A 25,587-nucleotide genomic window follows, 5' to 3' on the forward strand; every position below is an offset into this window, starting at 1 on the left:
CTGAGATTGCAGGTTTCTTGGGGACTGGAATGATGGTGGAGCGTTTGAAACAGGATGGAACTTCGCACATTTCCAGAGATCTATTGAAGATCTGAGTGAAGACTGGAGCCAGCTGGTCCGCGCAGACTTTGAGGCAGGATGGGGACACGTCGTCCGGGCCTGCCGCTTTGTTAATCTTTTGTTGTTTGAAGATGCGTCTCACATCCTGTTCATGGATGGTTAACGCAGAGGTCAGAGGTGTGATTGTGGTCGCGGGTGCGGCCGGGTCGGTGTGTGGTGTGAAACTGTCCTTTTCAAATCTGCAGTCAAAGCTATTCAAGTCGTTGGCTAGTGTGCTATTGTTCTCAGCTTGGGGGGATCGTCGCTTGTAATTAGTCAGCGATTGGAATGCATGCCAGACTGATTTAGAGTCGTTTGCACAAAACTTATTTTCCAACTTTGCTGCATAGATCCTCTTTGCAATGTTTATTTCTTTAGTCAGCTGGTTTCTAGCTCTATTATACAGGGCCCTGTCCCCGCTCTGATATGCGTCCTCCTTAGCTTGGCGAAGCTGCTTAAGTTTAGCAGTGAACCACGGCTTGTTGTTGTTGAATGTGCGAAATGATTTTGTTGGTACACAAACCTCTTCACAGAAACTGATATAGGATGTGACGGTGTCCGTATATTCATCCAGGCTGCCAGCTGAATTTTCAAAGACACTCCAGTCTGTGCAGTCTAAACAGCTTTGAAGTTCCATCTTTGCTTCATTGGTCCACTTTTTGACTGTTTTCACTGTAGGCTTCACGCATTTAAGTTCTTGCCTGTACGTCGGTATTAAGTGAATTAAGCAGTGATCAGACGAGCCCAGGGCTGCACGAGGTATAGCACGGTATGCGTTTTTTACCGTAGTGTACCAGTGGTCTCAAGTATTATTTTCCCTGGTAGGACAGTCGATGTGCTGCTTGTATTTAGGGAGTTCGTGGTTGAGTTTAGCTTTGTTAAAGTTTCCGAGAATAATGACAGGTGAGTCCGGGTGTTTTTTTTCAATTTCGTTGACTTGTTCGGCGAGCGTGAAGCAGTGCGGCGTTCGTGTTAGCTTGAGGCGGTATGTCGACTCCAGCCAGTATGTACGATGCGAACTCACGTGGCGAGTAGAATGGTTTACAGTTCAAAAATAGCGACTCCAAATGCGGGCTGCAGTGTGTGCTGAGCTCCGTGACGTCCGTACACCATTTTTCGTTGATATAGAGGCATATCCCGCCACCCTTTGTTTTCCCCGATGATTCCATGTCGCGGTCCGCTCGATGAATGTGAAAGCCGGGAAGCATGACGGCGCCATCGGGTACAGCGTCGCAAAGCCAGGTCTCTGTGAAGCACATGGCCGCGGAACGTCCGAAGTCTTTACTGGTCTTTAACAGAAGATGAAGCTCGTCCATTTTGTTGGGTAGGGAGCGTACATTCGCGAGGTGGATCGACGGAAACGCCAATCTGTGTCCTCTCTTGCGGAGTTTCACCTGAATGCCGGCCCGTTTCCCTCTGTGGCGCCGCTTCCGTCTCCATGCGCCGAAAACCACGGACTCCGCTCCGGTGAGTAACTCGGGGAAAAAACTGAGCGGATTTGCGAAAGTTGGTGACAGAAAGTCCGGAGTAGCCTCCTTGATGGTTAGCAGGTCTCCCCTTGTGTAAGTGAGTCGTGTAAGGTCTCCAAAGACGGACAAAAAACACAAAAACAATACTAGAGAGCGCGTTACAGAGGCGACCACACTGGTAGGCGCCATCTTGGTTTGTGCGATGTTATCATTGAGGACTTCGAGGCCAGCATTTTTGACGGACTCTGCATAGCCCGGGACAAGAAAATTAAATTGCTGACGAGCTCTTCCAGTGTGTCAAGATTGTTGTATTGACTGGGACTTTGTGGAAGTTCCGCCATGATTTGCGTTGCGGGTGCAGTAGCTTGTACTAGGTACCCAACTAACTTGTTTGTAATGTAAGCTCGTTTGAGCAGTGCGTCTAGTTTGGAATAGAGGCACAATATAGGCGATGTACTTATTTGTTAAACACTTAAATTGTGTTTGCAAATTATAGTGTTAGGGTTGATCACATACTTTAAAGGTGTTGAATGTGCATAGAGGCAGTGATCGAGTAGCACATAAGTGTTGACGGCGTCCAGCGACGCGCGTACAATTTATTTGATTGAATGAAATTGCTGCGTGAGAGTTGGCAAAAAAATTGGTGATTTCAAATAGTTGCGAAGGGCACTTGGTGGAGTGGGCGAATCAGCTTGTTGACTATTTGAAACTAATTTAACCGATTAATTTATTTAGTTTGGATAAAAAAAATATTATTAGTTATAATTTAGTCAAGCAACTTGATTTGACGGTGCGTGATGGCTATCACTGCAAGTCAATTCAATTGGTGAAGTGATTTAGGCCTTCAGCTGATTCACATAAGTGTTATTTAACTTTGGGTAAAAGTCAAATGTACTTATGATTAGACTTGTAAATTAATTAATTGATTGCTTGGATGGCTAGTACGGGTGTGGCTTTTAGGCCAACTGAAGAGGCATCAAAAACAAGAAGCGATTTAAAGAAAGATAAATAAAAATAATAATAATTGCAAAACAAAGTTTTCCAAAAAAAAAATATTTTTCGAAAAAAATTTAAACCAAATCAAGTTTTCCTTTTTCTTTTCTTTTTTCAACCAAAAAAAAAGAAAACCAGAGTGATTAAAACAGCCAAGCAATTAATTAATAAACTCCACTTTGTTAAAGAAATCCCTTAATTAACTGTGGTTACTGAGCAGTTGTCAGTTTAATTCGACAGAAGGTGTTGTGCACGTTTACTGGCGGAAGGTGGCGGTGTTGCTGTGTAGACGCTTTCCGGCGGTGAAACTCGTTCGTCTCACGTTGTAACTCCCAAAACTGGTTAAAATACCAGGCATAAAGCTTTAAAGAACGATCGCGGCGTCTCAAAAACGAACAAAATGGAGGCTTTACATTTAAAAATGCTCTTTCTAACCATCATAAATTAAGGCAAGCTCTCGGGGTTGTTCGGTTGCTTAGGCAACAGGTCACATCAGGCTGCGCGGAGCAGCGCACACCGGAAGCTTATCAGCACACAAAAATCACACGGCAGTGCTTATTTTGAAAGCCCACGTTTATTGTTTCGAAAGCAACGACCCAAGATGAACGCGGTGCTTTAGCACGCGATCGGTAATGTCTTATTAGCAGCTTGAGCCGGAGTTAGTCAGCGCAAGTTTCCAGTCACACAACCAGAAGTTGCGTGTGAGATGAACATCCACGAGGGACACTCGAGGACAACCCGGAGTTTATGCTACGGATTACGCCACGAAGGAAGAAACCATGGTGGCAATGTCATGATGACATTGCCACCAAGAAGGAAGACGAATTACGACGCCATGAGTCTATAAATGACCAAATTGCGTTCAGTGAGAGGCTTGTAATTTTAACAAAAAGCGAAAATGGCGACCGTCATGGCTGCCATTTGTGTGTTTTTTTTGTCCACACACAAAGAGCCAGCACTCTAGCTCAGAATTCGACTGACGTGTAACGGGATTCTCGGTATAGAACACGTTCTCGTGACCAGTGACTTCCCAAACCTATTTACACAGCGAAGCTCAGAATAAAATTCCCAAAACCAGAACGGGCATATAGCTAGTCTGGTTAGCAACTCCAGAGCATAGCGGGAAGAAGACGTGGACCGTGCGAACGCTCAGGATTTGTGACCCGTTCGCGATCCTCGAAGGCCTTTTCAACAGAACTTTACATAGGGAGTCTCCCCACAGTTCAAAGCATGCGGTGCATAAAAAGAATATCCAAATAACATTTGCAATGCAACAACACGAGTTTCACTAGGGCTAACCTTCGTTTCTCTCATTCATAAGTGCTCGGACCTTGGTCGCTATGGTAACGGAATGTGCTCACACATAGACAACATAGCCACAATCTAGATAGCAGGGAACGTGTCTAAACATGACCCTGCCAAGATGGCGGCTGCCATTGGATTTTGGATTATTGCAAAATATCGTGAGTTTTGTGTGTTTGGGTTTAGGGCAAACTTAGTGTCTCCTCACGCAGGACCACCACACCGTAGCGGTTATGTATGACATAAGAATTGTGCTTAATTTAGAAGGAAACGATGAGTTGGAAGTGGTGCCTGCGTCACTTCCAGGTTATCGTAATTTTAAATTACAGTGTTATAAATCAAGATATTTGATATGTATGAGGGGCACCACCGGCACGGTGGGCGACTGGTGAGAGCGTCAGCCTCACAGTTTTTAGGACCCGGGTTCAATCCCCGGCCCCGCCTGTGTGGAGTTTGGATGTTCTCCCTGTGCCTGCGTGGGTTTTCTCTGGGCACTCCGGTTTCCTCCCACATCCCAAAAACATGCATGAATTGGAGACTCTAAATTGCCCGTGAGTGTGAATGGTTGTTTGTTTGTATGTGCCCTGCGATAGGCTGGCAACCAGTTCAGAGTGTACCCCGCCTCCTGCCCGATGATAGCTGGGATAGGATCCAGCACGCCCACGACCCTAGTGAGGAGAAGCGGCTCGGAAAATGGATGGAGGGGTACCACGTCATATTTTTTTAGTTAGTTTAACTTGAGGCAAAATTACGACAAACCTTTTTAATCAGTCTCTTATCGGAAGGTGGCTCCATTTTAGAAACTTTTGAGTTCTAGACTTTGCAGAGGTTTCGTTCCGAACCCAATCACACAAAACACAAAATGATGCAAGTGGTGAATTTTATAGATAATTTAATAATCAGAGGTTTCTACAGGATAAAACACAGACAAACACAAAACAAACAAGGTACAGATGAACATCGGCAAAGAAAGGGATTTGTGACGTGAGATGAGCAGAATGGGCGTGTAGTGAATGCTAGGATTATTTTGTGGTGTAAAACCAGTGGAATAAAATATTAATTGGATTTAAGATAACGAGACCATTTCCTCACCCTGCATTGCTCCAACCTCATCCTCTTTCATACCTGTAATGAATATTTCAAAGGTTGTGTGGAGAACATTACTATTTTCCATGTGACATTTGTGGTGTGGAGTGGAACATTTCATCTGGTTCAGTTAACAACATATTTGACGTTAGACATTAGACTAGTGGCGTTCATGTAAAAATGTTAAAATATTAACTCCCAGTCGAGTCACAGACTGTCTTATGAATCCATGTCTGTAGTGTTGTTCGTCGCCCGTGGGTGTTGGTGTGGACTGTTCCAACTCAGCCTCGGGCTGGGCGTTTGGGTGGCAACACACCCGGTGAGGACATGCAATAACTAACTAAGAAAGGAAGATGAGAGGACAGAAAAGGGCAGAATAGGATGTGGGAAAATGAGCAAGGCAGTGCAACTGACGAGTGGTGCGGTGGGATTCTTTTTTTAGTGTCTCAACACTTGGAAGAACCACACACAGCCCAAGGGAGAGAAGGGTGATGACCACGGCGGCACACCCTGGGGAGAGGGAAAAGGAGGGAACAGGCCCGAGGTGCAGTCGCACAGCCCCCAAGCTCAACCCGGAGACCAGGACGACACCCCCGGAGTGGGGGCAACGGGCATCACCCGGGGACGAAGAGCAGACCCAGGATCGGGATCGCCCAGGAGGGCAACACTGACACAACCATACCCAAGTTCGTTGTCACATTTCTGTATTATGTATTACTCGTGCACTCACTGTAGTTGTCTCGCCGTGCTGCACTATTTGCATATAGTGGCCACTCATGCCAGAGTAGCATCTGCTCCATTTGCACACTGATTGAGGAGTATCTGTAACATTTGCACAACCATTGTCCCAGATTATCGCACTACTCGTCACTTTAAACCGCATACACTCCTTGAAGTCTCAGTGCCCTTTGCACAATGGTCATTGCACCGGACTATTGCGACATTAGCCATTCGAACTGAGGACTCTGCATCTTTTTGCACAATTGTTGTTTGTTGTTGTTTTTTGTCAATGTCTTTATGTCTCCAAAGTGTTCTGTAAATTGACTGTCTGTTGTACTAGAGCGGCTCCAACTACCGGAGACAAATTCCTTGTGTGTTTTGGACATACTTGGCAAATAAAGATGATTCTGATTCTGATTCTGAAGAGGAGGAGGGGGGAACAGGCCCAGCATCCCCAGAGGCCAGCCTCCCAGATCCAGATGGATAGGGGTTAAAATGCATGCAAGTGACCCTATGGCGTACACAGGGGTCTAAAATGACAAAAAATTATTTGGTCACATTACATTGCATTTACATTACACTTCTGTTTTACATTCTTTCCCAGGGAAAAAAAAATCAAGCTTCATGGTTCACCATTTTAATGAAAGGTGACCAACTTTTCTTAAAGTTATCCATTTGAGAGGTTGGGGGGTGGGGCTTTGGCGTTTGAAAGTGCTGCAGACACTAAACCTGATTTGTTCCCCCTTGGTTTCTGTTTGTTTTTCTAACAGCTGATTCGCCTGCTGTGAACATAACTACTGGAACTTGTGGTGTCACGGCAAAATTCAAACCTTTGGCCATCACCTCCTTGTCTGATTTGGTAAGGTCTCTGTCTGACAAGCTCTTCTAAGACAAACAGAACAGTTCAGTTGCAATCTAGTCAATGCCCTGAGAACAATAGATCTTCGGAACTGTGTGAAGTCCCATCCTGCCTCAAAAGGTCCGGTATTATCCCAGTCCCCAAGAAACTCGCAATTAAGGAGTGAATGACTACAGCCCTTTCGCCCTGACATCTGTGGTCATGAAGTCCTTTGAACGCCTCGTGCTGGACCTCATCAAGAGCGTCACAGGACGCCCTGCTGGACCCCCTGCAGTTTGGCTATCAAGCAAAAAGGTCTGTGGATGACACCGTCAACATTGGACTGCACTTCTTCCTGGAACACATCGGCGGCGCAGGGAGCTACGCGAGGATCCTGTTCGTGGACTTCAGCTCTGCATTTATTTATTTATTTAATCAGTTTATTTGAAAGGGGACAATGCAATTTCATAAAACACATGAAGTACACATGGTTAAAAAAGCCAGAATTAGCCAGAAGGCTAGTTTTCATCTGTAGTCCCCATTCAACACCATCATCCCCAAACTCCTCTACTCCAAGCTTCTCCAGCTTAGCGTCTCGCCTGCCATTGGCCAGGACAGTAGGTGAGGCTGGGGTTCACCACCTCATCCACAAGCACCATCAGCCCCCAAAGGATTTGTCCTCTCTCCGCTATTTTACTCTTTTTATACAAACGACTGCACCTCAACGCACATGGCTGTCAAACTGCTTAAGCTTGCAGACGACACCACAGTCATTGGCTTCATCAAAGACTGTGACGAGTATGCGTTGCGACAGGTCGTGGAGCAGCTGTAACTTTGATGCAGCCAATACAACCTGGAGATGAAAGTGCTCAAGACTGTAGAGATGATCGTGGACTTCAGGAAACATCCTTCGCCACAGCTGCCCCTCACGCTGTGTCAACCGTCGAGACCTTCAAGTACCTGGAAATTAAAGTCTCTCGGGATCTGAAGTGGAAGACCAACATCAACTCCATTCTCAAAAAAAAATTAAAATATATATATATATATATATATATATATATATATATATATATATATATATACACACACACAAGCCCAATTCCAATGAAGTTGGGACGTTGTGTTAAACAAATAAAAACATTTAGGGAATTTAGGGATTTCATCATCTACGGTCCATAATATAGTCAAAAGGTTCAGAGAATCTGGAGAAATCACTGCATGAAAGCGGCAAGGCCAAAAACCAACATTGAATGCCTGTGACCTTCGATCCCTCAGGCGGCACTGCATCAAAAACTGACATCAATGTGTAAAGGATATCACCACATGGGCTCAGGATCATTTCAGAAAACCAATGTCAGTAAATAGTTCGGCGCTACATCCATAAGTGCAACTTGAAACTCTACTATGCAAAGCAAAAGCCATTTATCAACAAAACCCAGAAACGCCACCGGCTTCTCTGGGCCCGAGCTCATCTAAGATGGACTGATGCAAAGTGGAAAAGTGTTCTGTGGTCCGATGAGTCCACATTTCAATTTTTTTGGGGAAATTGTGGACTTTGTGTCCTCCGGGCCAAAAAGGAAAAGAACCATCCGAACTGTTATGGACGCAAAGTTTAAAAGCCAGCATATGTGATGGTATGGGGCTGGGTTAGTGGCATGGGTAACTTACACATCTCTGAAGGCACCATTAATGCATAAAGGTACATACAGGTTTTGGAGAAACATATGTTGCCATCCAAGCAATGTCTTTTTCATGGACGCCCCTGCTTATTTCAGCAAGACAATACCAAACCACATTCTGCACATGTTACGAAAGCGTGGCTTCGTAGTAAGAGTGCGGGTACTAGACTGGTCTGCCTGCAGTCCAGACCTGTCTCCCATTGAAAATGTGTGGCGCATTATGGAGCGTAAAATACGACAACGGAGACCCCGGACTGTTGAACAGCTGAAGCTGTACATCAAGCAAGAATGGGAAAGAATTCCACGTACAAAGCTTCAACAATTAGTATCCTCAGTCCCCAAACATTTATTGAATGTTGAATGAAGAAAAGGTTATGTTACACAGTGGTAAACATGACCCTGTCCCAGGTTTTTTGGGACGTGTTGCAGCCATAAAATTCTAAGTTAATGATTATTTGCTAAAAACAAAGTTTATCAGTTTGAACATTAAATATTGTGTCTTTGTAGTGCCATCCATCCATTTTCTACCGCTTATCCGAGGTCGGGTCGCGGGGGCAGTAGCTTTAGCAGGGACGCCCAGACTTCCCTCTCCCCAGCCACTTAGAGAAGCCTTTGTATTGTATTCAATTAAATATAGGTTGAACATGATTTGCAAATCATTGTATTCTGTTTTTATTTGTTTAACACAACGTCCCAACTTCATTGGAATTAGGGTTGTATATATATATATATATATATATACACGTATAGTCGTGCTAAAAAATATTGGCACCCCTGGGGTGCCATCATTTCTAGCCTTGGCTTTATAAAAAAACATGCTTTTGACATACCGTCACATCGACCCAGTGGCCACTCTCTTTTTCTGTTGTACACCTGCTACCTGTCAGGTTCCAACTTCCTAATCGGCTCAACCATATACGATTTGACGATACCAAGTTCAGTTGGGTGGTTCTGTACATCGAAATCCTCCTCCTCCTCATATTCCAACACGTTGCTCGTCATTGCGTATAGAGTTTAGCACGCTGTGTTTGTCAATTGCAACGTCACTTCTGGTAGAACTTGCGATGGATAGAGTGACCACACCCCGGTATCTTGAGCTTCGGGTATGTTCAGGGAGTGCTTTACGCTTAATAAAAACCTAATTTTTAGCTAAATTATAGTTGACAACTTGCTGGAAGTAATGTATTGTATTAATGTATTACATAATGCAAATGTGAATTTTAACTGACCCCATTACATCTTTGTCCTCTTACTTTTAAGGCAGTTCTACACAGCAGTCATCAAATTGGAGCTCATCCATCACAGTCTGGTTTGGTGATGCCACAAAGAAGGACAAAATCAGACTGCGACAGACAGTAAAGACCTTCGAAAATAATTACACTGGGGCGAACAATTTTTGTTGTGTTTGGTCTGAGAGCTGTTTTAACTAATTCTTGGGTGCGGAATCCAAAACTGATCTGTTTTTCTCTATCACGTCAAGGTTTTGAACTATAGATCCCCGTTTTCTTAAAGAATATGAAACATACTGTACTTAACGGATATGTGCTTGTTTTATAAAACTTCAAATATTGACATACAATGAAATATGAAAGAAACAGGCATGACTGCAATGTTTATTTAACACTATTATGTTTTACAAAGGATATGGCACAAACTCTTAATTCCTACTATGTTAGCTTTCTGTTTGCAGATATTGCAAACAGAAATCTGTTTGCTGCACACCTCTCACGGCACTGTCTCAATTGTGACTGCACAAACAAGTTGCCACGTAGCTGTAGATGTAGATGGAGAAAAAAACTTGACGTGCTAGAAAAAAAACTGACTGCAATTTTGGAATCAGCATGTCAATTTTAGTTTTAATCAGCATAAAAATCTAACTCAACAGAAATGTTTCAAATTGTTCACACTGCCAGAACTAAGACAAGGGCATACAAAATCCTCATGGACCCGGCACATCCTGGTCTCCATCTATTCCAGCTTCTTCCCTCAGGTAGGCACTATCAAACAATGCAAACTAAAACCAGCAAATATTACAACAGCTTCTTCCCTCTTGCCATCAACCTCTTAGTTGACTTACGATTTCATTGTAACATGCTGCCAATTTTGCACATGGGAACACTTCTACATTATTCGTGCACACACTATTTTATCACGCTGCACTTTTTAGATACTGTTGTTGATTACTACCGGCCACTTGTGTTTGAGAACCGTGTACCATTTGCACAATTGTCACTGTACCAGATCACCGCACTATTTGTCACTTTAAATTGCTCTAAATTGCTTGAGAATTCTGCATCATTTACACACTGTCATTATATCAGCATCACCACACTCGTCATACACTAATTTCTCAATGACTCACCATATTAGATTTTTTTTAATGTCCTAAATGTATATTTTGTCATCGTGGCTGTTTGCTGACATACTAGAGTGGCTCCACCTACCGGAGACAAATTCCTTGTGTGTCTTGGCCAACGAAGCTCATGCTGATTCTGATTTTGTTAGTTTTCGGAAGACTTGTGAATGTCACGGAGATCATTGAAAAATATATCACACTTTAAATATGAAAATACCTTACGTGGGTGATGTGTCGTCGCCAGTGGAACGTGCGCACATCAGACACGCGCACTCCCTGACACACTAACTTTGAAGTAGAGCATGTGTTTTTTTATTCTGTATGAAATAAAGCCAATTAAAATAAGAATACTGTGCTTATGACGTATGACGTGCTTATGTGTGGAGGTCCTTCAATAAAAAGGGGGGCATTGTATAGCGGGGCCTTGCAACCGTCCTTACGCCACAGACCGGCTGATCACTTTAATGTAATTGACAACCGACATAGAAGCAAATAAAAACAAACGATTCAATAGCTAACTCCCCATTGCACCATTACAATGACTGTTGTTGTAATAGTGGAAGCCCTGCTTTCAATAGGAAACTCCAAGCTTCCGGCAGCATGTTTAAAGCAGATAAGCTCCTTGCAGGTGAAAAAAAGTGTCCACTGTTTTTTTTTTGGCAATTATTATGATAGAATAAGTCGACGCTCGGCTGTGGCGTAATGTGCTAGGCACACATTACAGCTGTTGGGATGTCAGTGAGTGTAGGTGATCGTTATGGGCCAGATGTGGCCCGCACTGTCAGCACAAGTGTGCCGACAGCAGTTAACTGATTCAAAACGTAATATTTCAATTTCACAGGGCGCTGGTCTTACTACAGCCTCTGGAGTGAGGAAGAGAAAGTGCTTAAGTCCGCGGGACAATGTGTGCGCAGGCCAGATTTGACAAAGAACGCCCACATATTGGGTTGCTCCACCCAGTGTGCGTACCTGGCTGAGGATGTGTTAATAATAATAATAATATTAACGCATTTCACTTAAATAGAGCATTTCAAGGGACTCAAAGATGCTTTTGCAAACATGCTCACATTATGTATTCACGCCACAGTCACACCCTCATGGTGGTAAAGCTATCTGTGTAGCCACAGCTGCCCTGGGGACAGTCTGACAGAAGCATGGCTACCATTTTGCACCTATGGCCCCTCTTAACAAACATCACCACCACTAGACATCCAACCACATTCATTCATAGACAATGAGGACATGCACTTGGGCGGTTGCAGCACGTACACTTACCGCCTGTGCTACTCTGCCCCCAAATGACAGATTTGAGTGGAAGCACAGATATGAGTCTTTTCTGACTTGGGTGCACAGGAGAATATGGCCCTTACAGAATAGCAGCATCAATAATGAAGCTTGGCAGTAATTATAAAAAAATTCTGTGCAAACGCAATATTGTCAAAAGAGGTTTTAACAATGGTTCTTGTGGCCGATTTTTCTTATGAAGTATAGTGTATGGTGGATGCACCTGGTCTGACTGAACTAACCTTTCTCGACCACACCTCTCCACCTCTTGGCCCAGTCACTGAGCTGAAGGGCATAGCTCTTCTCAATCTTAGCCCGCTCCTGGAAACAGCTGACCAACTCATTACACAGTCTGTGTCCGTCGTCTACCCGCCTCACCGTCCTCTTGTAGTTTCCCGGCTTCATGGGACACAAAACAGTCATAATAAGCACAAAATTAAATTGCTTAAAATGTATTTTCTATTAGTTCAAATTTTCACAACTTTATTGTTCTATCTCACATGCTATGCAGAGACAGACATGACACTAAGGATGCGATGGAGTTTTGGCATTTGACCAAATCGACGCAGTGTACAACACCATCAATTTTTTAGGAGATTGCCCTCTAATATATTTTGAAAAGAAATACAGAATTTAAGGGAGCTGAGCACTGCTGTCACTTATAGACATGGTATGCCTTTCAAAACTGTTCCAAATGAAAATTTTACAATGTCTAAAAACGTGTAATTTGTGTGTTTTGGCTTTTGTTATCGCCACATCTATTTAAACAGCCACATTGGTGAACTGTGTTGGGACCACAATGAGCCAGGACCTATACTCTGGTGATAAAGGCACACAGGCTTTGTTGTAAAAACAATTGTTTTGAACAGTTAGTGTTTTGTAGCTACTGTACCTCCCAGAAACTATCACAGCTCCCAAGGTCGCTGAGGTCTCCATTGGAGGACATTTTGTAGTCAGCTGTACAGCACAGAATGATGGCGACTCGAGATGAGACTGTGAGAAATAGATTAAAATGTACACAATTTAGATTAATACAATTTACAATTTTAAAAATAATGGCAATAGCTAGATAATATGGATTAGTGATCCATAAGGGCTGAGTGAGACAAGTTTAATGTCCCACAGCAATTACATCACAGAAACAGAACACAAATACACTTGCATACTCACCTTCTAACAAAGCAAAACTAAAGCTTGAATAATCAGAAAGATGAAGCCCAAATATTTCCACTGGTATCAACAAAAGTAATTTAACTCTGTAAATTCTCATTAAACCTGACTCAAACTGAGATTCGGAATTATTCCAACACAGTAACACCATGTGCGGAGAGAACCAGGGTCCAAGAATAAATGATGACATAATTGCAAACCAAGTAAGTTTATACAATTTAGAAATATTTTTCAGATGTGAAGCACTGGTGGAAATCTGATTATAAACTCTGGCCAGAGTTCACCGTGACGTGACTTCTCTATACATCCAGTTCCAGCTGTTTGGTCATTGGACAAAACCTTCTATCAAGGCTACACGACTTACTGCTGCAGACACAACAACTTGAGATCAAAGCAACCATTGCTCAAGGGCTGAGTCCTGACTATTATCTAACTTTAGGGAAAAATACTTTGTGAATTTATGGCATAATGGTCCATGTACAGTGTCGTGAAAAAGTAAGTAAAAGTATGTAATATCTTACAGCCATCATGCAACTCATTTGCATGTACTTAAAGGGTAAACACTGTGAGGCTAATAGTGAGGGGGGGAATATCCATCCATCTACTACCGCTTATCCGAGGTCGGGTCGCGGGAGCAGTAGCTTTAGCAGGGACGCCCAGACTTCCATTTCCCCAGCCACTTCATCCATCTCTTCCGGGGGGATCCCGAGGCGTTCCCAGGTCAGCCGAAGGATGTAGTCTCTCCAGCGTGTCCTGGGTCGTCCCCGGGGTCTCCTCCCTGTGGGACGTGCCCGGAACACCTCAACGGGGAGGCGTCCGGGAGGCATCCGAATCAGATGCCCCAGCCACCTCATCTGGCTCCTCTCGATGTGAAGGAGTAACGGCTCTACTCTGAGATCTTCCCGGATGACCGAGCTTCTCACCCTATCTCAAAGGGAGACCCCGGACACCCTGCGGAGGAAACTCATTTCGGCCGCTTGTATCCGGGATCTCATTCTTTCCATCACGACCAACAGCTCGTGACCATAGGTGAGGGTGGGAACGTAGATCGACCGGTAAATCGAGAGCTTCACCTTTCACGAGTGAGGGGGGGAATATAACAATAAAAAATTATAATATAAAAAAATAACCAAAATACATATTCAGACCTACAACATCTTCCTTTTTTCTGCTGATTCTTTTTTTTTTTTTTGACACAAATCATTCAAAACAAGATAACAAAAAACAGAAAGCGAAGGAAATAATCAACCTGCAAAATATGTTTCCTTAAGTTTGGCTTTATTCATTTTTGACCAAAGCACTGAGAAACCAACACTTTTAAGCTCTCTCTTTCAATAGCAATATGTGCAACTTGCAATTCTACAACAGGAAAATATGATAAGTGACAACAAAATGCTGAAGGTCTTAATAATTATTTATTTGGTCTAAGTGTCCTACACCAGGGGCCCGCACAGGCACAGCCAGAAAGGGTAACGTGGGTCCCCGTTTTCATGGGCTCACCACCTGTGGGAGGGGCCATAGGGGTCGGTGCAGTGCGAGCTGGGCGGTGGCCGAAGGCAGGGACCTTGGCGATCCGATCCCAGGCTACAGAAGCTGGCTCTAGGGACGTGGAATGTCACTTCTCTGGCAGGGAAGGAGCCCGAGCTGGTGTGAGGGGGACGGGTCCTGAGTGTTGTTTGTGCCTATGCACCAAACAGCAGTTCAGAGTACCCACCCTTTTTGGAGTCCTTGGATGGGGTGCTGGAAAGCGCTACCGCGGGGACTCCATCGTTCTGCTGGGGGACTTCAATGCTCGCGTGGGCAAAGACAGTGAGAACTGGAAGGGCGTGATTGGGAGGAACGGCTCCCCCAATCAGAACCTGAGCGGTGTTCTGTTATTGGACTTCTGTGCTTATCACGGATTGTCCATACTGAAGGTAAGGTGGTCGGCGCCTGCCGTGGCGGAAATCCCCGAACTCGTTGGTGGACAACAACGGTGAGGGATGCAAGGCCCCGGGGGTGGATGAGATTCACGCAGTTCCTAAAGGCTCTGGATGTTGTGGGGCTGTCCTGGTTGACACGCCTCTGTAACATCACGTGGGCATCGGGGAGAGTGCCTCTGGATTTGCAGAATGGGGTGGTGGTCCCCCTTTTTAAGAGGGTGTGTTCCAACTCCAGGGGGAATCACACTCCTCCAGCCTCCCTGGTAAGGTCTATTTAGGGGTGTTGGAGAGGAGGGTCGTCGGGAAGTCAAATCTCAGATTCAGGATGAGCAATGTGGTTTTCGTCCTGGCCGTGGAACAGTGGACCAGCTCTACACCCTCGGGAAGGTCCTCGAGGGTGCCTGGGAGTTCGCCCAACCAGTCTACCAGTGTTTTGTGGACTTGGAGAAGGCGTTCGACCATGTTCCTTGGGGAGTCCTGTGGGGGGTGCTTCGGGAGTATCGGGTACCAAACCCCCTGATACGGGCTGTCCGGTCCCTGTACAACCAGAGTCAGAGTTTGGTCCACATATCCGGCAGTAAGTCGGACTCGTTTCGGGTTGGACTCCGCCAAGGCTACCCTTTGTCACAGATTATGTTCATAACTTTTATGGACAGAATTTCAAGGCGCAGCCGAGGCGTAGAGAGGTTCAGGTTTGGTGGCCTCAGTATTGGATCTCTGCTTTTTCCAGATGTGGTTCTGTTGGCTTCATCAAGCCGGGATCTCCAACTCTCACTGGAGCAGTTCGCAGCAGAGTGTGAAGCAGCTGGGATGAGAATCAGCACCTCCATATCTGAGACCATGGTCCTCTGTCGGAAAAGGGTGGCAGGCCCTCTCCAGGTCGGGGATGAGATCCTGCCCGAAGTGGAGGAGTTAAAGTTTCTTGGGGTCTTGTTCACGAGTGAGGGAAGAATGGAACAAGAGATTGACAGGCAGATCGGTGCAGCGTCTGCAGTGTTGCAGACTTTGTATCGATCCGTTGTGGTAAAGAAGGAGCTAAGCCGAAAGGCGAAGCTCTCAATTTACCGGTCGATATACGTTCCTACCCTCACCTATGGTCACGAGCTGATCCCAGATAGAAGCGGCTGAAATTAGTTTCCTCCGCGGAGTGCCCGGGCTCTCCCTTAGAGATAGGGTGAGAAGCTCAGTCATTCGGGAGGATCTCAGAGTAGAGCCGCTGCTCCTCCACATCGAGGAGCCAGATGAGGTGGCTGGGGCATCTGATTTGGATGCCTCGCAGACGCCTCCCTGGTGAGGTGTTCCGGGCACATCCCACCGGGAGGAGACCCCGGGGACGACCCAGGACACGCTGGAGAGACTACGTCTTTCGGCTGGCCTGGGGGATCCCCCCCGCAAGAGCTGGATGAAGTGGCTGGGGAGAGGGAAGTCTGGGCTTCCCTGCTAAAGCTACTGCGGTAAAAAATGGATGGATGGATGTCCCACACCATTATTGCCTATGTGTAGTTAGTTCTTATTACCTTTTAACAGTTAACTCCGTGTTGGGCACACTCTGGTAGAGGAATTGACGAAGAGGGCATTCTTTCACACACAACCTAAAGTAATGGTTTCATTCATTTAAGTACGGTACAACTAGGGTTGGGCATCGTTTGAATTTGAGCGATTCCGGTTCCTTATTTTGATTCCGGTTCCAAATGATTCTCGATTCCGATTCTGTTAGGGGGCTGAGTCAAAAATGTTTGCATGGTTTAAATAAAGTGTGTCCAAATTATGAACATCCATTTTCTTCGCAGCCTGCAGCATAGACTAAAATGAACATCTGACTCGAGGTTCTTTATAACCAGTATCAATATAAAATCTATGAACTAAAAGGCAATGTGTGGAACTCACCCAATTGACTTAATATTAATGAATTGTTTCAGCTAAAAGTAAAAAAAAAAAATAATAATAATTGTTAAAATAGTTATTTGGGACTGTTTCGTCACGTCAAATGGGTTATATGTGCGTCAGCCTCACAGTTCTGAGGACCGGGGTTCAATCCCCAGCCCCGCCTGTTTGAATGTTCTTCCCGTGCCTGCGTGGATTTTCCCCAGGCACTCCGGTTTCCTCCCACATCCCAAAAACATGCATGGTAGGTCAATTGAAAACTCTAAATTGCCCGTAGGTGTGGATGTGAGTGCGAATGGTTGTTTGTTTGTATGTGCCCTGCGATTGGCTGGCAACCAGTTCAGGGTGTACCCCGCCTCCTACCCGATGATAGCTGGCATAGGCTCCAGCACGCCCGCGACCCTAGTGAGGAGAAGCGGCACAGAAAATGGATGGATGGATGGATATTTAACGTAACAATTCCGACGTAAATTTTTGAATAAAAAAAATAATAAAAATCCACATTGCATTGTGGGAATTGCACGGTTTTCGTTAGCATTAGCAGCCAGCTTTGTGAGCGACCACTCAAACAGCTACATGGCGGACCGGCCATGCGTTCTCTAGGCTTCCTGTACATTAGTCTGGTTTAGTCAGTGTCCTGTTCTCAAGAATCAGTGTTGTTGTGCATTTCTTTTTTTATTCACTTTATTTACCAATCAATCAGCACACAGCTAGCATCTATTTGACATGAAACTGCATTCATCTTCGTCCTTTTCTTTGCGTCTTTTTGACGTAATATTTTTACGTAGTGCCCCCTAATGTTCCGACTGAGATATCACAGTTGGATAAAATTGTACCTTTAACAAGATGACAAACTTGTTCCTCTTTTTTTAATGAATGCCTTGTTTTTGATACTCAAGGCCAAAAGGCCAAGTGTAAACTGAAATCTATTTGTGTGTTTGAAATTGCCTCACGAGAAATGTTTGTAGACAAGAAAATGTAGTTTCCTGCGATGCACAACGTGAATTTAAGAAATTATGTTTATCATTTAAAAGAGGAAACCAAATGGTCATTCATTAATGTGAAATGTCGCATTTTCTCATGTATTCATAATTGCTCTTTAACGAAGCAAAAATGTTTTATCCTTATCCTTGATTATTCTGATAGAATTGGCAGTAGAATACTTGATTACTAATTGCAGCACAACTGGATGAAAATTCTTATTTGTGACAGGTCTGTTTAATGGCACTGGTTAACACATCTGCCTCACAGTTCTGAAGACCGGGGTTCAAATCCCGGCTCCGCCTGGGTGGCGTTTGCATGTTCTCCTCGTGCGTGCATGGGTTTTCTCCGGGTACTCCGGTTTCCTCCCACATCCCAAAAATATGCATTAATTGGAGACTCTAAATTGCCCGTAGGTGTGACTGTGTTGCTTTGATACATAAATATGGATTATAATAAAATATAATAAAAATTAAATATATAAATGCAGTACATAATACTGTATACACAGTCCACTCCAAAAGTATTGAAACGGCAAGGTCAATTCCTTTGTTTTTGTTGTATACTGAAGGCATTTGGGTTTCAGATCAAAAGATGAATATGAAACAAAAGTTTAGAATTTCAGCTTTTATTTCATGGTATTTACATCGAGATGTGTTTAACAACTCAGGACAGAGCACCGTTTGTTTGAACCCACCCACTTTTTAAGTGAGCAAAAGTATTGGCACAGTGGATGACTGGTTAGCACATCACCCTCACAGTTCTGAGGACCCGTGTTCAAATCCGGTCTCGCATGTGTGGAGTTTGCATGAACGGAACAGAGGATAGGACCCAGAAATGCACGACTCCAAAACACATGGACAGTTTAAAAAAAGAGAGGTTTAATATACGGGTAGAGGTCGGTACACAGGCAGGCAATCCAAAAAAGGCAACAGTAACCAAAAACATGAGGCAAAAAGGCGAGGTCGATAATCGGAACAGGGTCTAGCCTTACTGTGAGTCTTTGACGTGGAAACAAGTAATGCTGGAACGTGACGACAAGGTACAACGAACTGGCGATGAGAAATAATGAGACACGAGGTTAAATGCAAGGGGTAATTAGGGTGAACAAGGCACAGGTGGTGAAGATGCTCTCAGGAGCAGGTGTGCGTGAAACAGGGGGAAGACAAAAACCGGAACACACACCCATGACAGCATTCTTCATTTGAAATGCTTTTCCAGGCCTTTACTGCAGCCTCTTTCAGTTCTTGTTTGTTTCTGGAGGTTTCTCCCTTCAGTCTCCTCTTCAGAAGGTAAAATGCATGCTCTATTGGGTTAAGGCAGTCTATGACCTTCTACTTTTCTCCCCTGATAATGTCCTTTGGTGTGTTGGCAGTGTGTTTTGGGTCATTGTCTTGTTGCATGATGAAGCTTCTCCCGATTAGTTGTGGTGCATTTTTCTTTAAATTGGCAGACAAAATGGTTTGCCAACCTCCACAGGGCAGGGGTGTAGGTATCACAATCCACCGTTCGAATAAGACTTCGAGAAAAGAAATATAGAGGCCATACCACAAGATGCAAAACACTCATCAGCAAAAAGAATCGGAAGGCCATATTGGATTTTGCAAAGTACAGAGATGAGCCACAGTTTTGGAACAAAGTTTTATGGACTGATGAGACCAAGATTAACCTCCACCAAAGTGATGGAAAGGCCAAAGTATGGAGAAAGAAAGGGTCTGCTTATGATCCAAAACACACAAGCTCATCTGTGAAGCATGGTGGAGGCTTGCATGGCTGTTTCTGGAACGGGCTCCCTCGTCTTCATACATCATGTAACTCATGATGGTAGCAGCAGAATTAATTCTGAAGTCTACAAAACCATTTTATCTGGCAGTTTAAAGAAAAATACATCCAAACTAATCGGGAGAAGCGTTATCAGACAGGCGAGGTACATCCTGGACTGGTTGCAAATCTATCGTAGGGCACGCAGGGTTTTTAACTCTTGGAAAATTCCTCAAGAACAGTATAGATAAGCATTAAAGAAATATTAAGGCATTTTTTCCCCACCTGAGGCGACTGGCAAATGCAGTACCTTTGTTAGACATTACACATATATTGTAATAGAGTACACGTTTAAAGAGCCTATCCATACAAAATTTGAAATTCAGTTCAACCTCCTAGTCTATTTACTATTGAAATTTAAAAGATGAAAATGGAAAGTCAGATTGAAAAGCTTATTTTTCAAAAATGTAAAAAATAAATACATTTTGAAAAAATTGAAAAAAAAAGAAAACAGGAATTCTGTGATCGAAGTAATTTAGGGGGATTATGAAACTATTACTGCCCTAATATAAAAAAAGAGTGGCAATTAAGATAGGCCGTATTTTATAGCTTTTGAATTTTATGTGCAGTATACCTAAAATGAAAGCCAGTTTGTGTGCTTTCTATGCCTGGGTAGACGTTCAAAAGATTAGAAGAGACATGTTGCACCTCTCAGCCACAAACTAATCCCATTTAGACAGCTAATGTTCACAGGAACTGAAACATGAAGGTGTGTGTGTGTTTGCGTGCCTCACAGGTGAATCATGAATGGAAGGCATGCGAACAGCTGAGGAATCTGCCACCAGCGTGCTCCAACATGTGGGTGTATGAGAAACCTGACTTTACTAAGAGCTGCTGCTCGTGCATCGTACAGGACAGCACAATGTGTGTTCATACAACTTTAAAAGTTGTTTAAACATTTTAGTTGTCATGGTTAAGGAAGGTTGAGGCAGCAGTGACGGAGGTTCCCACATACAGTAGGACAATTTCAGCACGATTAAATGTGAGGGTGTGGTTTTCTGAAAAGGTGCATAAATGACAAGTTACACAATGTGTTTTATGCAATGCAAAAGTTTGGTACAGATTAACCCTGTGGTGCATTGCGGTCCTTTGGTCCTGTAGTCCACTGGATTGGACATGTCGGTAACTTCATGAAATTTTTGAATTTGAATGAAACAACGCTTGCCGAACAAGTCAACGAAATTGGAAAAAAAAACACCCGGACTCACCCCTCATTATTCTCGGGGACTTTAACAAAGCTAAACTCAACCACGAACTCCCTAAATACAAGCAGCACATCGACTGTCCTACCAGGGAAACTAACATTTTAGACCACTGCTATCCATGCATCTATTTTCTGAGCCGCTTCTCCTCACTAGGGTCGCGGGCGTGATGGAGCCTATCCCAGCTATCATCGGGCATGAGGCGGGGTACACCCTGAACTGGTTGCCAGCCAATCGCAGGACCACTGCTATACTACGCTAAAAAACACATACCGTGCTATACCTCGTGCAGCCCTGGGCTCGTCTGATCACTGCTTAATTCACTTAATACCGACGTACAGGCAAGAACTTAAATGCGCGAAGCCAACAGTGAAAACAGTGAAAAAGTGGACCAATGAAGCAAAGATGGAACTTCAAAGCTGTTTAGACTGCACAGACTGGAGTGTCTTTGAAAATTCAGCTGGCAGCCTGGATGAATATACGGACACTGTCGCATCCTATATCAGTTTCTGTGAAGATGTGTGTGTACCAACAAAGTCATTTCGCACTTTCAACAACAACAAGCCGTGGTTCACTGCCAAACTTAAGCAGCTTCGCCAAGCTAAGGAGGACGCATATCAGAGCAGGGACAGGGTCGTGTATAATCGCGCTAGAAACCTGCAGACTAAAGAAATTAACATTGCAAAGAGGAACTATGCAGCAAAGTTGGAAAAACAGTTTCGCGCTAACGACTCTAAATCAGTCTGGCATGCATTCCAATCGCTGACTAATTACAAGCGACGATCCCCCCAAGCTGAGAACAACAGCACACTAGCCAACGACTTGAACACCTTCTACTGCAGATTTTAAAAGGACACTTTCCCACACCACACCCACTCGGCCGCACCACCGACCACTATCACTCCACCAACTTCTGCGTTGACCATCCGCAAACAGGATGTGAGACGCATCTTCAAACAACAAAAGATTAACAAAGCGGCAGGCCCAGACCATGTGTCCCCATCCTGCCTCAAACTCTGCGCAGACCACCTCGCGCCAGTCTTCACTCAGATCTTCAATAGATCTCTGGAACTGTGCAGTACCATCCTGTTTCAAACGCTCCACCATCATTCCAGTCCCCAAGAAACCTGCAATCTCGGGTCTAAATGACTACAGGCCTGTCGCCTTAACATCTGTGGTCATGAAGTCCTTTGAACGTCTCGTGCTGGACCACCTCAAGAGCGTCATAGGTCCCCTGCTGGACCCCCTGCAGTTTGCCTACCGAGCGAACAGGTCTGCGGATGATGCATTCAACATGGGACTGCACTTCATCCTTGAACACCTCGACAGTGCAGGGACCTATGCGAGGATCCTGTTCGTGGACTTCAGCTCAGCGTTCAACACCATCATCCCTGAACTCCTTTCATCTAAGCTTTGCCAGCTCAGCGTCTCACCTGCCATCTGCCAGTGGATTTACAGCTTCGTGACAGGCAGGACACAGCAGGTGAGGCTGGGAGAGACCACCTCATCCACACGCTGCATCAGCACTGGGACACCCCAAGGTTGTGTCCTCTCTCCGCTGCTCTTCTCTCTCTACACGAACGACTGCATCTCAGCGCACCTGGCTGTCAACTCCTCAAGTTTGCAGATGACACCAGTGTCATCGGCCTCATCAAGGACGGTGACGAGTCTGCATATCAACAGGAAGTGGAGTGGCTGGAGCTGTGGTGCGGCCGACACAACCTGGAGCTGAACACGCTCAAGACTGCAGAGGTGATCGTGGACTTCAGGAGGCATCCTTCGTCACAGCTGCCCCTCACGTTGTCCTGCTGCCTTGTGTCAACCGTCGAGACCTTCAAATTCCTGGGAATTACAGTCTCTCAGGACCTGAAGTGGCCGACCAACATCAACTCAGTCCTCAAAAAGGCCCAGCAGAGGATATACTTCCTGCGGCTTCTGAGAAAGCCCGGCCTGCAACAGGAGCTGCTGAGGCAGTTCTACACATCGGTCATCGAATCAGTCCTGTGTTCTTCCATCACAGTCTGGTTTGGTCCGACTGCAACGGACAATCAAAACTGCTGAAAGGATTGTCGGAACCCCCCTACCCACCCTTGAGGACTTGCACGCTGCCAGAACTCAGACAAGCGCATGCAAAATCCTCTCGGACCCTCCACATCCCGGTCTTGTTAATGGAGAAAAAATGCAAATTGTCAGCCAATACAAATATCTTGGGTTAATAATAGATTCACAGCTTTCCTTTAAAGCCCATATTGACAAATTGTGTAAAAATATCAAATTAAACCTCGCAAATTTTCGTGCAATTCGGAATGAAATGTCAACTGAAGCTGCAAAAATTTACCTGCATTCGATGATTCTTAGTCACTTTAACTATTGCATAACCAGTTGGTCCCAGGCTGGTCAGAATGCAAAAAAACCATTGGAAGTTTTGTACAAACAAATAATTAAAGTGATGGATAAAAAACCAAGGCACTGTCATCACTGTGCAATTTAAAAAAAATACAGTCTTTTAAACTGGGACAGTCTTCACATATTTGCAGATTTAAATTTGATTTATAAAGTACTGCATGATTTGGCCCCAGCTCCTCTGGCTGAGTTCATCAGCCAAAGAAACAGCTCTGAGCGTGTCACTCGAGGCTCTGTCAGAGGTGACTGTCTCATTCCTCTGCGCAGGAGCACTTTCAGTAAGTCAGCCTGGTCAGTGAGGAGCGCTGGTGAGTGGAACTCAGTACCTGAAGAGGTTAAACTGCTTACAACATACAAGGCCTTCACAAAAAAACTGAAAATGTGGCTAGTTAACACCTATAGCTGCCAACACTAAAAGACAAGTATGTTATGTTGTCTTTTTGTTATGATCAAAAAAATTATGGTTTTATTCTCTCTTAATAGTATAGTTTGATTATGTATCCTGTATTATATTGTCTTGTAGATGTATTTTACTGCTTTTTTACATCATGGCCAGGGGACTACAGATGAAAACTAGCCTTCTGGCTAATTCTGGCTTTTTTAACCATGTGTACTTCATGTGTTTTATGAAATTGCATTGTCCCCTTTCAAAAATAAACTGATAAACTAAACCAACTCTTCCAGCTCCTTCCCTCAGGTAGGCGCTACCGATCACTCACTGTAGTAGTCTCGCCACGCTGCACTATTTGCATATCTGTTGTTGACCAATACTGGCCACTCATGCCAGAGTAGCATCTGCTCCATTTGCACACTGATTGAGGAGTATCTGCAACATTTGCACAATCAACATTGTCCCAGATTATCGCGCTACTCGTCACTTTAAACTGCATACACTCCTTGAAGTCTCGGCGCCCTTTGCACAATGGTAATTGCACCGGACTATTGCAATATTAGTCATTCGAACTGCTCTAAGTGCTAGAGGACTCTGCATCTTTTGCACAATTGTCAAAACAAAAAAAAATAATGTACCAGCATCACCACATAACTATTAACCCTTTATTGCTCAGTGACTGTTTTTTGTCAATGTCTTTATGTCTCAAAAGTGTCTGTTGTCGTACTAGAGCGGCTCCAACTACTGGAGACAAATTCCTTGTGTGTTTTTTGGACATACTTGGCAGATAAAGTTGATTCTGATTCTGAAAGTCCAGGTGAGGAGTCAGGATTCCTAGTCTCCGCTTTGATGAGCTCCTTCGGACTGGCTGGTAATTCATTTAGCGTCCGTGTGAGATAAACCAGGCATCCCCGTGACCGTCTGTCTCGGCGGGGGAGCGGAGACAGGGATGCAGTCCCAGCCCGAGGTTGGGGGTAATGGCGCCATCTGGCGAGAGCATGTCCATTACATAAGCATATTTTTATTTAACAACTTTTCAGATTTGTAACTAACTTTGTAATTTGTGTTTTTTTGTTGTTTTTTTAAATCTTAGACAACAGATGGCACGGTGGACGACTGGTTACCACATCTGCTTCACAGTTCCGAGGACTCCGGCCTTGCCTGTGTGGAGTTCGCATGTTCTCCCTGTGCCTGCGTGGGCTTTCTTCGGGTACTCTGGTTTCCTCCCACAGCTCAAAAACATGCATGGTAGGTTGGTTGAAGACTCTAAATTGCCCATTGGTGTGAATGTTTGTTTGTTTATATGTGCCGTGCGATTGGCTTGTGACCAGTCCAGGGTGTATCCCGCCTCTCGCCCAAAGATAGCTGTGACACGCTCCAGCACGGCCGCGACCCTAGTGAGGATAAGCAGTATGGAAAATGGATGGATGGATTTTCACCACAAAAGCAAATGGCACAAAAACAACCCTGTCCCAGAGAGCACCATACCATGTTGGTGGTAGCCTCGTGAAACGGGTTTAGTCAAAGTGGAGCCAATTACAGGAAAAAGTACATTGTGGACTAAAACCTGCATCGGATGTGAGCTAGGAAGCTGAAGCTCAATAGACAATGCTGCCAAGCATACAATGGAGTACATCCAAATAAACTAAAGACTTCACCATTAGAAAATGAAAGTTTTGGAATGGCCCAGTCATAGCCCAGACCTAAATCCAAATGAAAATGAAAGGTGTGCATTAAAGAGGGCTTTATGCAAGAGATACCTACACAATATGACAAATTGGGCACACTTTAACATAGCATGATGTGCAAATAATCACCTATACAGTATAATAATTGGCACTGACACACACGTGAAAAAAAAAATCTAAAGCTGTGCATCTAAACAAACAACTATATGTCAGATTTTGTCCATTTCTAAGATTAGTCAAGTTTCCATCGCTATTAATGGTTTTTATACTGCCAACGTGATTTACAATTGACAAAGCAA

General features: G+C 44.4%; 2 protein-coding genes across 24 annotated transcripts in view; one reads left to right on the forward strand and one right to left on the reverse strand.

Annotated features, from left to right (window-relative positions):
- The window catches only part of pacsin3 (protein kinase C and casein kinase substrate in neurons 3), a 102,804-nt gene that overhangs the window by 53,605 nt on the left and 23,612 nt on the right, over positions 1-25,587 (reverse strand). For 8 of the 11 annotated variants that reach the window (XM_061765139.1, XM_061765138.1, XM_061765140.1 and 5 more), the window contains 2 exons: positions 12,719-12,819; positions 12,069-12,225 (listed from right to left, as the gene is read on the reverse strand). In XM_061765139.1, the coding sequence (XP_061621123.1) occupies positions 12,069-12,225; positions 12,719-12,819 (258 nt within the window). Of the gene's footprint in view, positions 1-12,068; positions 12,226-12,718; positions 12,820-24,380; positions 24,994-25,587 lie in introns of those variants that run through there. The other 3 variants (XM_061765137.1, XM_061765141.1, XM_061765148.1) reach the window with 1 other exon arrangement.
- Positions 4,531-25,066, forward strand: LOC133473493 (uncharacterized). 13 transcript variants are annotated; one of them, XR_009787104.1, is made up of 8 exons: positions 5,186-5,268; positions 5,392-5,635; positions 6,440-6,528; positions 9,447-9,541; positions 10,072-10,176; positions 24,413-24,574; positions 24,694-24,848; positions 24,932-25,066. XR_009787104.1 is itself a non-coding variant. In XM_061765151.1 (5 exons), exons 1-5 carry the CDS (start codon positions 5,179-5,181, stop codon positions 10,103-10,105), a joined length of 552 nt encoding a protein of 183 aa, XP_061621135.1. In that variant the 5' UTR covers positions 4,531-5,178; the 3' UTR covers positions 10,106-10,521. The 13 variants fall into 13 exon arrangements, 2 of the variants coding, with proteins under 2 accessions (XP_061621135.1, XP_061621134.1); XR_009787103.1 differs by having other exon boundaries at positions 24,418-24,574; XR_009787105.1 differs by having other exon boundaries at positions 10,100-10,176.

This window comes from Phyllopteryx taeniolatus, unplaced genomic scaffold (genome assembly GCF_024500385.1).
Source record: "Phyllopteryx taeniolatus isolate TA_2022b unplaced genomic scaffold, UOR_Ptae_1.2 contig_26, whole genome shotgun sequence".
Classification (NCBI taxonomy): domain Eukaryota; kingdom Metazoa; phylum Chordata; class Actinopteri; order Syngnathiformes; family Syngnathidae; genus Phyllopteryx; species Phyllopteryx taeniolatus.